The sequence below is a fragment of the Rana temporaria genome, chromosome 3 (genome assembly GCF_905171775.1).
Source record: "Rana temporaria chromosome 3, aRanTem1.1, whole genome shotgun sequence".
Lineage (NCBI taxonomy): Eukaryota > Metazoa > Chordata > Amphibia > Anura > Ranidae > Rana > Rana temporaria.
Window position 1 is genome coordinate 86,474,948 of NC_053491.1, and position 17,005 is coordinate 86,491,952.

The window sequence follows — 17,005 nt, forward strand, 5'->3', positions numbered from 1 at the left end:
TCACAACCAGCCTGAGCTGGAATCTATAGCATTTTGCAGTGCTAGTAGTAGCTCATTCCTACTCTTCAATAAGACCCAGAAGCAATTTACACAATCTTACTTCAGATAAGTTGAGTACAAAAGATGTTTTTTCAATCTTTTAAATTCTAAGAAGACAACTGTGTGGGGGGGGTCCTAACCAGGACTGTAGTAAATAGCATAAAACAAGGGGTCAAATGAAAGGGAAAGTACACAATAACAAGTTAAAGTGGCTTTTCACCACCACTATTATAGTGGCCTGTCACCATATGTCAGCATACATCAGAACACCAATGACATAATGCAATAACAAAAAAATAACTAATAGATGGGGCACAACCAATAATACATTCACTTTGGCACACAACTATGCTTTCGGAGACTGGTGCTTTTAGGTTGCACAATTATGCCCCAAGTTACATCCTTTAGCACCCAGTAGCGTCTGCAGACACAGACTGGTCTATACCTATTGGTCTTATTATTCATCACAGGAGATCTCTTATCTTCTTCTTAAGAAGTCAACACTGTGAACTCCCTGAGCTGAGAGGCCTACTATCTCATTCAGTAGAGCCCACTTCTATTTGTCTGCTACGAGCTGTAGGCATGTGCATTCGTTTTTATCCGAATGCATTTTCGTCTGAATTTCAGGTATTTTCGTTTTAAAAAACGAACACGCAGAATCCGAAATCCGAAAGATCCGACAAAAAATGCTTTATTTTCATTTTCATTATGACAACACTTTGATATAAATAGGAGATACGACATGACACTGACAATAGCGATCTGTGTCTATCGAAACCTGTGGTCGGATGTGCCTAACCTTAACTCTATTAGTCCAAGATTATTCTACATAGAGGAAAGATTCGACATAGAGAGAAAAGATTCTACATTATAGAGACAGTGTTGGGGTAGACCATTCGACATGAACATGAACAAAGAAGATTTGATGAAGCAGCAAAAAAACTCAAATCTGTCATTGAAGGCTTATGGTGTCTCTTATGGCTTATGGTGTCTCTCGAAAGTTCTAAGAAGATTCGACAAGCAGCTAAACTGTACGACACCGCTATCGTACATTTCCAGTCAAATGCTCCCGCTATAGAAGAATTTGAATGTTGGTTGACTAATAATAGTAATTTATAAATATAATTATTACTAGTGTCATACAACATTAGAATTCTTCTATAACTTGTAGGCGGAACATTCAACTGGAAATGTATGATTGTGACATCGTACAGTTTAGCTGCTCCGTCGAATCTTCTTAGAACATTCGACAGACACCATAAGCCTTCAATGACAAATTCGACCTTAATTAATTCAGATTTTCAAACTAATGCATTTTTTAACAAAACAAAATAAATAAAAACAAATTTCGGGAGTAACTAAATACATTTATTTTTCGGACGAAAACTAAATTCCAAACCAAAATATTTCAGTGTGCACATGTCTAACGTGCTGTACATCATACCCAGCTTCCATCTTCCAAATGGCAGATACTTCCCACAGCACACATTCTAACAATGATATGCAATATAGAACATATCTAGTTCTTAGATAAAGTGCTCATTTGAACATCTGGAACCCAGTTACAGTATGTCATTCAGCTGAGTTGATGCATACTGTGTTGCTGTCCTTCCACAAATCTCTTTAAGCTTCCTGTAATATGACCTCCCTTCAGCACAAAAACTTGTCAACTTGTCAAGCAATCTCATGTCAGGCATGGTTACAGATAGCATATAGAGAAAGGTGAAATTTGATACTGCAACAACTGCCTCCTTCACTACCCAGCAACCGGCACCCTTTCTCCTGATTTGAGGAAGATCTCTTCCAGTCATAGAACTGGACCACTGGTATTTTACTTTGGTGGGAGGAGTAGGGCCTGTAACTGTCCCTTACAAACTTGATGTAGGTTCTGACTATCTGCCACAGTGAGGTTGTAAAATATTGTATACCAATAAGCCTAGGGAAAGGCAGGGCTGAGTGAAAAGAGGCATCTACCTCAGGTGCTGTACTGAGGAGGGCAGGCACAACTGGGGGGGGGGGCATCTCAATCCTCTGTATTCACTAAGATTCATTGTCAGGATTTCTGTTTGAAGCATGAAAATGTTTGTTATGCATTGGACAAAAAAGCAGCATGCCCCCTCATTCCAAGACAAAAAAAATCTCTGGCACAACAGTACAGTCTGGTAATTCCACATGGGACCCCACCCTTTCGCAACAATCCAATCTTTTCAAATTTTTATTGTTGCTAGTTTAAAACAAATATAACCCAAAGGGGGTTGAATTTGGTAGAATTCTACACCCAAATAACTATTTATTTAAAAAATATTACCAGGGTTGTGCAGTCCTTAGAAATTCTAGCTATCCAGTTCCAATCCTCTGACTGTAATAAGTTCAGTAATTTATTCGAAAATTAAGGGGTTTACCATTTTCATTCACTGTAAGGCACACATCTTTGTATGGAATGAAATCACTAATTGCTAATAAAAGCATGAAAACTTGACTGTGGGTACCCTTTATAGGGAAGACTATACAAAGGAATACTGTAATTTTTTAAAAAATATATATAAAAAAAAACACATTTATGGTACTGCTTTTTTAACAATGCAGGGTCAACTGTGTGAACAACCCCAAAAAATGTGATCCTATCATTCATTTTAGGTCTGCTGCTCACTTAAAATTTGCTTAAGATTAAAAATCCATGCAGCATATATTGTTCCTTTTTAGTACACCCATCTCTAAAACGATTTACTTCTAAATGTTTGAATAAAATGCCTCAGAGCAAGCTTAATTTCTCTATTTCGCAAACTATAAATAAGAGGGTTCAGCATTGGGATGACCATTGTATACACTACTGAGATAATCTTGTCTGTTTGTAAAGAATATATTGAGCTTGGTCTTAGATATGTAAAGAGGATTGTGCTGTAGAAAAGAATGACACAAATGAAATGAGAACCACAGGTGGAAAATGCTTTGAGTCTTCCTTGAAATGAAGTACTTCTAAAAACAGCACGTAAAATCAAAGTATAAGAGATAACTATGACAATAACACAGCCAACTGCTACAAAGAATGCAAATATTGACAGAATAAGCTCATTTGTGGTAGTGTCCATACATGAAAGCTTTAGTAAAGGTGGAATATCGCAAAGAAAGTGGTCAATTTCATGAGAGCCACAAAATGAAAGGCGAAATGTGGAGCATGTCTGTATTAAAGAATGAAGAAAGCCACCAAAGTAAGAACCACTCAATAACTTAAGACATATTTCTTTAGTCATAATCCTTAGATAAAGAAGTGGGTTACATATTGCTGCATATCGATCAATTGCCATTGCGGCAAGAAGAAAACTTTCAGTGCTCCCAAGGGCAATAAAGAAGTACATTTGGCAAGCACATCCCACGTAAGATATACTCTTTTCTGCTGAAATCAAGTCAACCAGCATTTTAGGTGTAATACACGAAGAATAGAAAAGATCAATGAATGCTAGGTTAGAAAGGAAAAAGTACATGGGGCTCTGAAGATGATCATTTGTTAATATAAGGGCTGTAATTCCAAGGTTTCCAAATACAGTGACCAAATACATTGACAGAAACAGTGCAAAGAGCAGAAAGGGTGGTGAGCTTTGTTCACCGAATCCCAAGAGATAAAATGTGTCTGACCGATTGTACAAATGGTGGCCATTGACACCTGTCAAAATTAGTATAACATTAAGGTAGACATCAGATAATTATGACTTACAATTAAATGACACAAGATCAACTTGACAACTTTCATAGAAATATCAATATGTTAGCTTAAAGCACACCTAAAGCCGAAAACTTCTCTCTTAGATTTGGTAGGAGTGGAAAGGGAGAAAATTCTCCCATGGGAGCACTGGTTCTGGTGAAAACTGTCTAATGCCGCGTACACCTGATCGGAATTTCCGACAAGAAATGTTCGATGTGAGCTTTTGGTTGGAAATTCCGACCGTGTGTAGGCCCCATCGGACATTTTCTGATGGAATTTCGGACAGCAAAAATTTGAGAGCTGGTTCTCAAATTTTCCAACGGCAAAAGTTCTTGTCAGAAATTCCAATCGTCTGTATGCAATTCCGACGCATGCTCGGAATAATTGAACTTCATTTTTTTCAGCTCGTCGTAGTTTTATACGTCACCACGTTCTTGACATTCAGAATTTCCAACAACATTTGTGTGACCGTGTGTATGCAACACAAGTTTGAGCCATAATTCAGTCTGAAAAAAATCAACGGTTTTGTTGTTGGAAATCGTGTTGTTGGATCGTGTGTAAGCGGCATAAGAGGGGTTTTTCTCTTACAGCAGAGACAGAAGTGAAGGGAAATATCCACAACAAAACACAAATGGGAAAAAAAAAATAACTGGGGTTCTAACCATCTCTTACATTATGAAAATTGAAAAAAAAAGTTTTGGCTCTAGCTATCCTTAAAGTTTAGACCAGGGGTGTCCAACATTTGATTTTCCTGGGCCATATTGGAAGAAGAGGAATTGTCTTGGGCCACACATAAAATAAACTAACAATAAGGATAGTTGATGAGCAGAAAAAGTCAAGCAGATCACTGATATAGATAATGGGACTGATTTACTAAAACTGGAGAATGTAAAATCTGGTGCAGCTATGCATGGCATTCCCTACTGAGTCATTGTAAAATGACGTCGGCGGTAACACTTCCTCCCTCCGAGTGGACGTCATATGACGTCCTGGGCTTCCCGGGCGGCTAGGGGGCGTGCACCCGGTGAGCGTGCCCGGCGGCCGTGATGTCCTCCGGGCACCCACGATTGCCTGCAATCACGGCAGGACCATGGATCTGTGTGTGTAAACACACGGATCCATGTCCTGTCAGAGGAGAGGAGACCGATGTGTGTTCCAAGTACAGAGGAACACACATCGGTCTCCTCCCCTTGTGAGTCCCCTCCCCCTACAGTTAGAATCACTCACTAGGAAACATATTAACCTCTTGATCACCCCCTAGTGTTAACCCCTTCCCTGCCAGTCACATTTACACAGTAATCAGGGCATTTTTATAGGACTAATCGCTGTATAAATGTGAATGGTCCCAAAAACGTGTCCGATGTGTCCGTTGCAATGTCATGGTCACAATAAAAATCTCAGATCGCCGCCATTACTAGTAAAAAAATAAAAATAAATAAAAATGCCATAAATCTATCCCTTATTTTGTAGATGCTATAACATTTGCGCAAACCAATCAATAAACGCTTATTGATTGGTTGATTGATTTTACCAAAAATATGTAGAAGAATACTTATCGGTCTAAACTGAGGAAAACAATTTATTTTTATTTTTTTATTCTGCTATTTAATAAATCAAAAAGTAAAAAATATTGTGTTTTTTTCAAAATTGTCGCACTTCTTTTGTTTATAGCGCAAAAAATAAAAAACGCAGAGGTGACCAAATACCACCAAAACAAAAGCCTTTTTTGTGGGGAAAAAATATAAAGATTTCATTTGGGTACAGTGCTGCATGACCGCGCAATTTTCATTCAAAGTGCAACAGCGCTGAAAACTAAAAATTGGTATGGGTAGGAAGGGGGTGAAAATGCCCTGTATTGAAGCCGTTAAGCTTTGACAAAAAAAAACTGGAAGCTGATTCGTTTCTATGCAGAGCTGCATCAGATTTTGCACTCTCCAGTTTTAGTAAATCAGCCTCAATGTACCAACCTGAGTAATGTAACTCATGTTTTTCACTACAAAAGTAAAAGAGGGCAACATAACATTAGTGCAATATGTGACACATTTTTTATATAAACTAATCCATCAATATCTGGTTCGATAGATGCAGTAGCAACTCTCAATGAATTCTCAAGGTACTCATCAGATATTTTGGTTCTAATTTTGCCCTTTGGGTGCTTCATCCTTGAAAATAGTTTTTTTATGAATATACTATAGGTGCTGCCGAAAATGATGACATGAATAAGGCAAGATTGTGAAAGATTTGGGAAGATAAAACCTATAAAAATCCAGTGACGAGACACTGTCAAATTGTTCTTCGCCCACATGTGTTTGCAAAGTGTAAACGCATTTTTACAAAACGAATAAAAAGAAAACAACATTTTAAAGCAAGTTTACAATTTTGTGTTGGGCCGCATTCATAGCCATCTTGGGCAGAATGCGGCCTTTGGGCCGCAGGTTGTTCACCTCTGGTACTATTTATATCTTTTTTGATCACTCAGTCAAGGCTGTGTATGCTAAACGTTTCTTATAATGTCATAGTGATCACAATTTCTGATTGCTTCTGTCTAAATTTATCTACAGTTAATACATCACTGGCAGGATGCTCAATCCCTTGCTTGTACTTTTACTATGGATTGAGGGAAGTCCAAAAATTACCTTTAAAACTACCTTGGCATGTCACCACTAGAGCACATTTAACACGTTTCAAGAAACTGGTGCCCTCAACTATTTACTGTTCTATTGTCTTGTCCTAAAGAAAATGGTTTGCTAAAGTGAGAGAAGACCAGTGTTGAAAAGTTTGATAGCAAGTGGTCACAACATACTTGTGGAAGAATGGCAAAAACAGTAAAACATAGAACAGTGCAAAGAGAAATAAATGATAGCGGGGAACAGAGAAAGAGGATTAGGGATAAGACACAAAAACATACAATACTGGAATGGTTTACTGGTCTAGATATCTGTCTGCCTATATATATATGCATACTTGCATAGACCAGTGCTTCTTAAACTATGGCCCCGTACACACGGCCGAGGAATTCGACGTGCCAAACACATCGAGTTCCTCGGCCAGTTCAGCCCTGAAGCCGCCGAGGACCTCGGCGGGCCGAGAGCTCCCATAGAACAACGAGGAAATAGAGAACATGTTCTCTATTTCCTCGCCGAGGTCCTCGTCGGCTTCCTCGGCCGAAAGTGTACACACGGCCGGGTTTCTCGGCAGAATTCAGCCAGAAACTCGGTCGGAAGCTGAATTCTGCCGAGGAAACTGGTCGTGTGTACGGGGCCTTAGGGTATGGACCCAAGTCCCTGGCTTGTTGGGATGGTTTATCAATTTACTTTGTAGCCCAACCAAAATCATCAGATCAATGGTGATTGATAGCACACTGACTATGATTGACAGCAGAAACATGAGTGAGCAGAAGCGACTCAACCATCCAGCCAAGGTTTTGATGTGAAAAGACTCTGGACACGTTGGAAAACTCAACTACTAAAGTTTACAAGAATGGTGAAGGGCACCCACAATGGCTTCTATGGGGATACAATTTTAATAATGAAAATCCTAAATTTAACCAAAAAGGCTAAAACACATTTTTTAACAAGGTACACACAGCAACAAAAGCTCAGGGTGCAAGGTATTCTTTAATGGCAAGCTTCAAAAACTGTTTTAGTTGTTAAAGGGCAAGTCATTTGAGGCAGAATCCGTTTGTAAGACAATATACAGGTATACCTAGGGTTGCCACCTCATCCCTTTGAAACAGAACACATATGAATTACACAGGTTCTGAGGCCAATTTAATTTAGATAAGGCTCCACTTGAGTTCAATTACCACCTTAATCAGCCACAGAACCTGTGTAATTCATATGTGTTCTGTTTTAAAGGGATGAGGTGGCAACCCTAGGTATACCCCACTTTTATGTACACAATGGGGTTAATTTACTAAAGCTAGAAAGTGCAAAATCAGGCTCACTTCTGCAAAGAAACCAATGAGCTTCCAGGTTTTATTACCAAAGCTTAATTTAACAAGCTGTGGTTAGAAGCTCATTGATTTCTATGCAGAAATTAGCCTGATTTTTGCACTTTCTAGCTTTAGTAAATTAACCCCATTGTGTACTTAAAAGTGGGGTATGCCTGTATAGGTAGACAACGTGCATCGTACCACCAATTAAGGCAATGTTCTGCAGGAGTTCTCATTTGTATTCTTCCACCCTTCCACATGATGTATTATAAAAACAGATCTGCATTATTTCCTCTGTGTGTATTTGTGTGTTGTATTATTATTTTACAGCAATTTTTATTTGTACGTTTTTTTTTTTTTAAGTTTTGGTTAAACGCTCTTTTTGGGTTCCAGTATAGTGACAATTTTCTTAACAGGGTCCTCAAATAGAAAGTTTAACAACTCCTAATATAGAGAAATAAAGGACAAAAAAGTGAGAGAAATATTTTTAAGATTTGAAAAAAACTAAAAAATATAGGGTATACAATGACAGTAGGATTTCAGATAAAATGAACCTAAAGAGAAACAAAACTGTTTAGGACCCCAGCAGAACTTGTCATAATGTGCAGGTCCCCGTGGCTGAAAAAAGTCAGAACCCAAAAGGCAGCAAGAAAGAAAGTAAGGAATTTTGATGACTGACTAACTACAAAAGGGACAAACAGTAGTTAGCGGAATACTATTCAAAATTGCCGTGCTAATTAAAGGGGGATCTGAAATAAAAAAGGCAGGAGAAACTGGAAAGGTGTTTTCTCTTTGCAGAATAATGCACACCTACTGGCAAAGATGTTTTAAAAAAAATTGGTGACTTAGTACACAGATCATTCACCTGCTGTGATAGCACCGGCAGAGCAGTATTTCAGTGACCTCACATCACTCTTTTGCAAGGGTTAATAATTGCCAATTGATGTGCCACTTGTGTTTTGCTTTGGAGTGAATTTATGAAATAGCATGTAAGTTTCATAGCTATAGGTCATTCACTTATTGGTCAGGCCTAGAATTTTTTTAGGACCCCCTTGTATATCAGACAAATCATGCAAGTACCTACTACAAGCAACATGATCGATTGATGACAAGCATTGATGACCAGACCATTTTATCTTCTAAGGCCCCGTACACACGACCGAGTTTCTCGGCAGAATTCAGCCAGAAACTCGATCGGAGCCATATTCTGCCAAGAAACCCGGTGGTGTGTACACTTTTGGCCGAGGAAGCCGACGAGGATCTCAACATGTTCTCTATTTCCTCGTTGTTCAATGGGAAATTTCGGCTCGCCGAGATCCTCAGCGGCTTCACAAGGAACTCGACGAGCAAAACGATGTGTTTTGCCCGTCGAGTTTCTCGGACGTGTGTACGGGGCCTTAGAGGTGCTTTTTGTATCACACAGAGATTTTCCTGTATGTTACAAGGGGGTTGATTTAGTAAAACCGGAGAGTGCAAAATATAGTCCATCTCAGCTTCCTAACTTCAGATTATTCAATTAAGCTCTGACAAAAAAAAATAGAATCTGATTGGTTTCTATGTACGGCTGCACCAGATTTTGCACGCTCAAGCAGGCAAACTTCTTGGTTGAAAAGTATAAGGGCCCTTTCACACGGAGCAGATCAGTAATGATCCGCTCCGTGTGTCCGCTTTGCTCAGCGGGGATCCTCCGTAAAATCCCCGCTGAGCTGGCAGCTGACAGGGCGGGGACCGCCCTGTGTTTCCTCCGCTCTCCCCTATGGGGGATCGGACGAACACGGACCGTATGTCCGTGTTCATCCGATCCGATCCGGCAGACGGAAGAAAAATAGGATTTCTTCCGTCTGCAAATGCGGATCTTTGCAGAGGTGGACAAATTACGGGTGTCAGCGGATGTTCATCCACTGATACCCGTAATCTCATAGGGACCCATGTATGTCCCGTTTTCATCCGCAAACGGACGGATGAAAATGCGGACATACGGTCCGCTAGTGTGAAAGGGCCCTAAGAGGGCAGCCTCCTTGGCTGAAAAGGATAGGACGATTTAGTTCCATTTAGTTCCATTTTAAATGGTCTGTTTCATTCCTGTAACTGCCAGAAAGCTTTTTTGTTAAAAAAAACAGACTTACTGGCTGGATCACCAGATAAATGTAGACAAAAGAAAGCCTAAAGAAGGAAAATAATACAGCAATCAAATCAAATGGTTACGCATTATACAACTTTCTTGTACAATTTTCCTTTAAATTTACTAAAACCATATAATATGAGGTCAAACCTAAACACTTTCAAACTGCATGCAATCAGCACTACATAGGCAAAGCTTTTCTTTTCAAAGAATAAATTAAACTTTATTGTTCAGCACAAGCATGGACACACCACACTAGATTCCCCCATTTCCACATTTGACCTCCAGTATGATTAAACCCCAGTCAGGCCCCGTACACACGACCGAGTTTCTCGGCAGAATTCAGCCAGAAACTCGATCGGAGCCGTATTCTGCCGAGAAACCCGGTCGTGTGTACACTTTTGGCCGAGGAAACCGTCGAGGAACTCATCGAGCCAAATAGAGAACATGTTCTCTATTTCCTCGTTAGTCAATGGGGAAACTTGGCTCGCCGAGATCCTCGGCTGCTTCACAAGGAACTCGACGAGCAAAACGATGTGTTTTGCCCGTCGAGTTTCTCGGACGTGTGTACGGGGCCTCTGAGGTGAAATACCATAGAGGATGGATCCCGAGTGGAGTGTCTGTGCTTTCTTTTTTTTTTCATCTTTGAAAGTGAACTTTGCAGAATTGTCTGTGCGAGGAATGAACCCCAGAGGAGTAAGTAACTGCAAACTTTAGCTGAGGAATACAGTCATCTTGATATTTTAAAGATAATTAGAAAATTGTTAAAAAAGAAATTTCTTATACTGAATTATTATTATTATACAGGTTATATATAGTGCCGACAGTTTGCGCAGCGCTTTACAACAGTAGGGCAGACAGTACAATTACAATACAATTAAATACAGGAAGAATCAGAGGGCCCTTCTCTTATAATTATGTTTAGAAACAAAGCTAAAGCATTATTCCATAATTTAAACTTCCATGACACTTATTGCCTTGCAATGATGTGTTAATTGTATTATAGGCACTGCTCATTATAGAGAGAAAATATAGCATGTCAGACTAACTAACCATTTTCAAACGTGTCCATAATTGTTAAAAAAAAATCATTATCAAATATTATGCATTATTGCGATTACATTTGTAAAAAATCGAGCTTCTGATTCCCAATGTTTTATGGCTTCTTGTATATATATGTGGAGACAGATATTTCAGGTCACTGGCTTCCAACATTGAATTTCTAGACGCTTGTTTACGGATATTTTATACTTTAGCATTTTTTTATATATATATATCTGCAAATAAGCAGGCAATTATTGAACAGGCTAATTATCCAAGAGAGACCAATTATCAATATCCCTTATGTGAATGCAACAATTAGTTTAACACAGAGTCTATTCAACATTGATAAATCTATATATATAAAACTCAGTGTGTGTATGTATGTATGTTCCAGCATCACGTCCAAACGGCTAAAGATATTAACATGAAACTTGGCACTCATGTTACTTATATGTCAGCAACAAACATAGGATAGGTGGTTTAACCCTTACCCACCCCCATTTGCCATGGTCGGGGTTTTCCTTTAAAGTCCCATTCAACTCTATGGGAAATACATGTTACTTCATAACTTCCAAACGGCTGTAGATATTTCGATAACACTTGGTCACATGTTACTTATATGTCCACCTAAACTATAGGATAGTTAGTTTATCCCTTAACTACCCCCATTTGTGAGGGTCGGGGTTTTTGTTTAAAGTCCCATGCAAATCAATGGGAAATGTATGTTCCCACATAACTTCTGTACGCCTGGAGATATTTCAATAATACCTGCTACACATATTACTTATATGCCAAATAAAAATATATGACAGTTAAATTAACCCTTACCTACACCCTTATATAAAAGATGGGTATATTTATATTACTATGATTTTCCTCCCCAAAAGGTTAAGATAGGAAGACCGGGCAACGCAACGCCGGGTATTCAGCTAGTAGTTAGATATATGGATAATATACATGAAAAGCGGAAACTTTTATAAAGTCTTTCTTGTAAAGACACTCTCAGGAATGCAAAAAATAAATAAATAAAATATATATTCTGTATACACTTTATATATAGATATCTTTTTTAAATATCTATCTATCTATCTATCTATCTATCTATCTATCTATCTATCTATCTATCTATCTATCTATATATATATCTATATATATATATATATATATATATATATATATATATATATATATATATATATATATATATATATATATATATATATATATATATATATATACTGTGTATATATATATATATATATATATATGTATATATATATATGTATATATATAATGGCCCGGATTCACGTAGCACTTACGCCGACGTATCTCAAGATACGCCGCGTAAGTGCACATATGCGCCGTCGTATCTATGCGCCTAACTCTGAAAGCAAGATACGCCTGAAACTAGGCTACATCCGACTGACGTAAGTTTCCTACGCTGTCATATCGTGGGCACATATTTACACTGGCCGCAAGGGGCGCTCCCATTGATTTACGATTTGAATATGCAAATGAGTGAGATACGCCGATTCACGAACATACTTGCGCCCGGCGCATTAATATACGCGGTTCACGTAGGTCGTACGCCCGACGTAAAGTTATTCCCCATCTATAAGGCGTATTTTACGTCGATTACGTAGTAGTACGTGAATAGGGCTGGGCGTAGGTTACGTTCAAGTCGTAGGCAGTGATTCGACGTATCTTAGGCGTTCGTTCCAACGTGATTCTGAGCATGCGCACTGGGATACGTCAATGAGCAGGCGCATGCGCCGTTCGTTATTCGTATCTTGATGGCGCTCGGCCCATCATTTACATGGGGTCACGCCTCATTAGCATGGCTCACGCCCACTGCCACTTACGACGAGTTACGCCGAGGGAACCCAGCGTAGATCAGGGAGCCAGTGCTTTATGAATACTGTGCTCGCCACTCTGCACTACGTCGGCGTAGCGTATATTCGATACGCTACGCCGGCATAACTATGCGCCAAGGTATGTGAATCCGGGCCAATGTGTGTATATATATATATATATATATATATATATATATCTTGATGGCGCACAACAACGCTGCAAAGCCTTCTGAATAATGTCTTAAGAGACTTTCTAGACATGTGCGTAGTGATGTGTCTAGATGACATAATTAATTGCTCAGTTGAACTATTGCAACATCGGAAATATGTCGGATGGCTACTAGCACGACTCAGAGCTCATTTCCTCTACGCCAAGCTCCAGAAATTGTGTCTTTGAACAGACCATTATTTCTTTCTGTGCCTTTGTTGTTTCTCCAAAAGACGATATAAGTTTTTTTTTTTATTGGGGTTTGCTCATTTTTACAGAAAGTATATAAAACATTTTCTCACTCGTGAAACCCCTTACCTTGTTAAGCCTACACTTATTGAGATCCCCAGGAGGGTATCCCTTAAGAGGAGGTACTGTAACAGGCGCTCTCAGCGCAACTGCACGATACGGCAACTGCACGATGACGTCGTCGCCCGGCGCCGTATGCATTCCAGCTTGGAACGCTGCGCTGGAATCAGTGCTTTTGCACTGCACCTGTCTCCTGCCTATAAAGGCATTCACTTTTCATAGAAACGGCGCTCTATTATTGTTGGCCATAGCCGGCTTGGCTACCAAAAGCACTATGGGTACCAGCAATCCTTAAGTCTGTAAACCATGCCACCCTGGATGCCTGCCTAATTGAAGCTAATGCAGACTGCCATGCTGGGACACCTTAAGGGTATCTTCCTCCAGAAGACGCTGCACTACAGAAATCCCATTGCTGCTATCAGACTACAACAGCCATCCTCTGCAAACGGATAAGTAGCAACTTTACGTCATTTATACTGCTTAGAGTTACCTGCTTCATATATTGCCCTTATCAAGTACTGTATTTAAATCTGCATTTTTGAATACTAACTTGCTGCCTGGGATTACTTACTGTGTCTTCAGCTGTCTGCTGTAGAATATCCTAAAGAGACATACACTCTTAACTCAGCTCAGCTAAACTTGCCTCTCCTACGCAAATATTAACTGCATACAGTATACTTAAAGGGGTTGTAAAGGAAATTGTATTTTTGCCTAAATAGCTTCCTTTACCTTAGTGCAGTCCTCCTCCTCATCCTTCGATTTTGCTTTTAAATGTCCTTATTTCTTCTGAGAAATGCTCACTTCCTGTTCTTCTGTCTGTAACTACACACCGTAATGCAAGGATTTCTCCCTGGTGTGGAGAAAGCCTCTTGAGGGAGGGGGGGCGAGCAGGCAAGTCAGGACATTCTCTACTTTGCAGATAGGAAAGGAGCTGTGTGTTAGTGGGCACCCTTACACTCCTGCTCGCCCCCTCAAGAGGCTTTCTCCACACCAGGGAGAAAGCCTCGCATTACGGTGTGTAGTTGCAGACAGAAGAACAGGAAGTGAGGATTTCTCTGAAGAAATAAGGACATTTAAAAGCAAAATCGAAGGATGAGGTAAGAGGACTGCACTAAGGTAAAGGAAGCTATTTAAGGGAAAAAAAATCCTTTATAACCCCTTTAATTGCTACGTGCCTGACATACGTTCTTAAATGTATATGCGCTTCGTACCTAAAATGCAGAACATGTTCGCTCTAACTTATTCATGCTAAGGCTCGAAGGTATTTCATACCTGCTCCCTTAGTGGTCTAATGCATTTCTTTATGTTAAAGTGATATGATGTAGAGAACCCCCAAACTCCTGTTCTCTGATTGGAGTGACGCCTGGGGTCCCGTACTGATAATCACTTGCATAAAAGAAGTGCATTGGAATCTTTAATGTTGTGCTCGTTGATTTTTTTATATCCTTCTATGCTAGAGGTTGGAGGCATGTTGTAATACCTCCACCCTTAGTAGCTCAATACATTCCTATATGCGAGAGAGATGATGTAGCGACCCCCCAAACTCCTGTTCTCTGATTGGAGTGATGCCTGGGGCCTAGTACTGAAATCTCACATAACGTAGGGTACATGCATTATAGTTTTTCCTTAACCGCAGTTGTGCTTCACTCCTGTTCACCGTAGTTTGTGACACCTATTCACTGTTAAACTAAAGCTGTGTTTAACCAATGCCTACAGGGCACTTTCACCCCCTTCCTGTTCAAGCCATGTTTCAGCTTTCAGCGCTGTCACACTTTGAATGACAAGTACACGGTCATGCAACACTGTACCCAAATGGAATGTTTATCATTTTTTTCCCCCACAAATAGTGCTTTCTTTTGGAGGTATTTGATCACCTCTGCGGTTTTTATTTATTGCGCTATAAACAAAAGAAGAGGGACAAGTTTGAAAAAAAAAAACACAATATTTTTAACTTTTTGCTATAATAAATATCCCAACTTTTTTAAAAAAACTATTTTTTTTCCACAGTTTAGGCCGATATGTATTCTTCTACATATATAGCGGCTACAAAATAGGGGATAGATTTATAGCATTTTTATTATTTATTTATTTTTTACTAATAATGGCGGCGTTTAATCGGGATTGCGATATTGCGGCGGACACATTGGACACCTTTGACACATTTTTGGGGCCATTCACATTTATACAGCGATCCGTGGTATAAAAATGCATTGATTGCTGTATAAATATGACTGTCAGGGACTGTCTGGCGATCAAGGGGTTAATGTTTTCCTAGGGAGTGATTCTTACTGTGGGGGGGAGGGGACTGACTGGGGGAGGTGACCGATCAGTGTCCCTATGTACAAGGGACACACCATCGGTGGTCTCTCCTTGACAGGACATGGATCTGTGTGTTTACTGTGTGTTGGCGGAATTGGTGAAGATACTACAGAAATTATTCAAATTATTCAAAGATCAGCAAGAGTGAATGACTCTACTGGGTACTCCCCCCATACTGGTTGATTTTGGAAGGGAAGCTTGTTTTCCGGTGGATCTAGCTTTTGGAGCGTCCTTAGATCACACAGCTCAGGCCTCTTACCTAGGATACATTGATTGACTTTGTAAAAACTGGAAGACTGCTTATAAAAAAGCGAAGGAAGCATCTTCCAGTTCAGTGGCGGCTGGTGCTCAAAATTTTTGGGGGGGCGCAAAGGAAAAAAAAATTGCAGTCTCACTGTGCCCAAACGCAGCCACTGTTACATGCCATCAAATGCAGCCACTGTGCCATCAATTCGCACCACTGTGCCATGCCATTAAACGCAGTCACTGTGCCATGCCATTGTCACCACTGTGCCATGCCATTAAACACAGCCACTGTGCCATCCATTGTCACCACTGTGCCATCCATTGTCACCACTGTGCCATACATTGTCACCACTGTGCCATGCCATTAAACGCAGCTACTGTGCCATACATTGTCACCACTGTGCCATGCCATTAAACGCAGCTACTGTGCCATACATTGTCACCACTGTGCCATGCCATTAAACGCAGTCACTGTGCCATCCATTGTCACCACTGTGCCATGCCATTAAACGCAGCCACTGTGCCATCCATTGTCACCACTGTGCCATGCCATTAAACACAGCCACTGTGCCATCCATTGTCACCACTGTGCCATCCATTGTCACCACTGTGCCATGCCATTAAACGCAGCCACTGTGCCATACATTGTCACCACTGTGCCATGCCATTAAACGCAGCCACTGTGCCATCCATTGTCACCACTGTGCCATGCCATTAAACGCAGCCACTGTGCCATCCATTGTCACCACTGTGCCATGCCATTAAACGCAGCCACTGTGCCCTTTAATGGTCGCCGCTGTGCCAATTGTCCCCACTGTGCCCTGTAAATTGCGTTCTTCCCCCCCCCCCCCCCGCCCGGCACTTACCTTTACTGGAGTCAGGCATCCACGTCCCACGATGTCTTCTCCCGCCCTCGATGACTGACAGGCGTCTCAGCCAATCAGGTTACAGGTAGCCAGAACCGGCCAACGTGATTGGCTGAGACGCCTGTCATCTTATTCAAGGGGCGTACAGTCTGTGCGCTCCGAGAATAAGCTTCCGGGACCCGAGGGCTGTATTGGGAAAGCCTATCAGAGCCGTTGGCTTTGATAGACATTTCCCTACAGCCAACCAGCTGGCGTTATTCAGATGGCCGGACATTGAGCGCCGACCATCTGAATAACAGCGGCAGCGGCGAAAATAACATAGATTCGTGCAATGCATGAATCTATGTTATTTCACTCAGTGGCGG

General features: G+C 40.5%; 1 protein-coding gene across 1 annotated transcript in view; it reads right to left on the bottom strand.

Annotated features, from left to right (window-relative positions):
* Window positions 1–1,456: 1,456 nt before the first annotated feature.
* LOC120930359 (olfactory receptor 5I1-like) overlaps window positions 1,457–17,005 on the bottom strand; it is a 39,779-nt gene continuing 24,230 nt past the window's right edge. The window contains exons 2-3 of the mRNA XM_040341557.1: window positions 5,707–5,732; window positions 1,457–3,700 (exon numbers count right to left, since the gene is read on the bottom strand). Coding sequence (XP_040197491.1) covers window positions 2,754–3,700; window positions 5,707–5,732 — 973 coding nt within the window. The 3' untranslated portion in view covers window positions 1,457–2,753. The remainder of the gene's footprint in view (window positions 3,701–5,706; window positions 5,733–17,005) is intronic.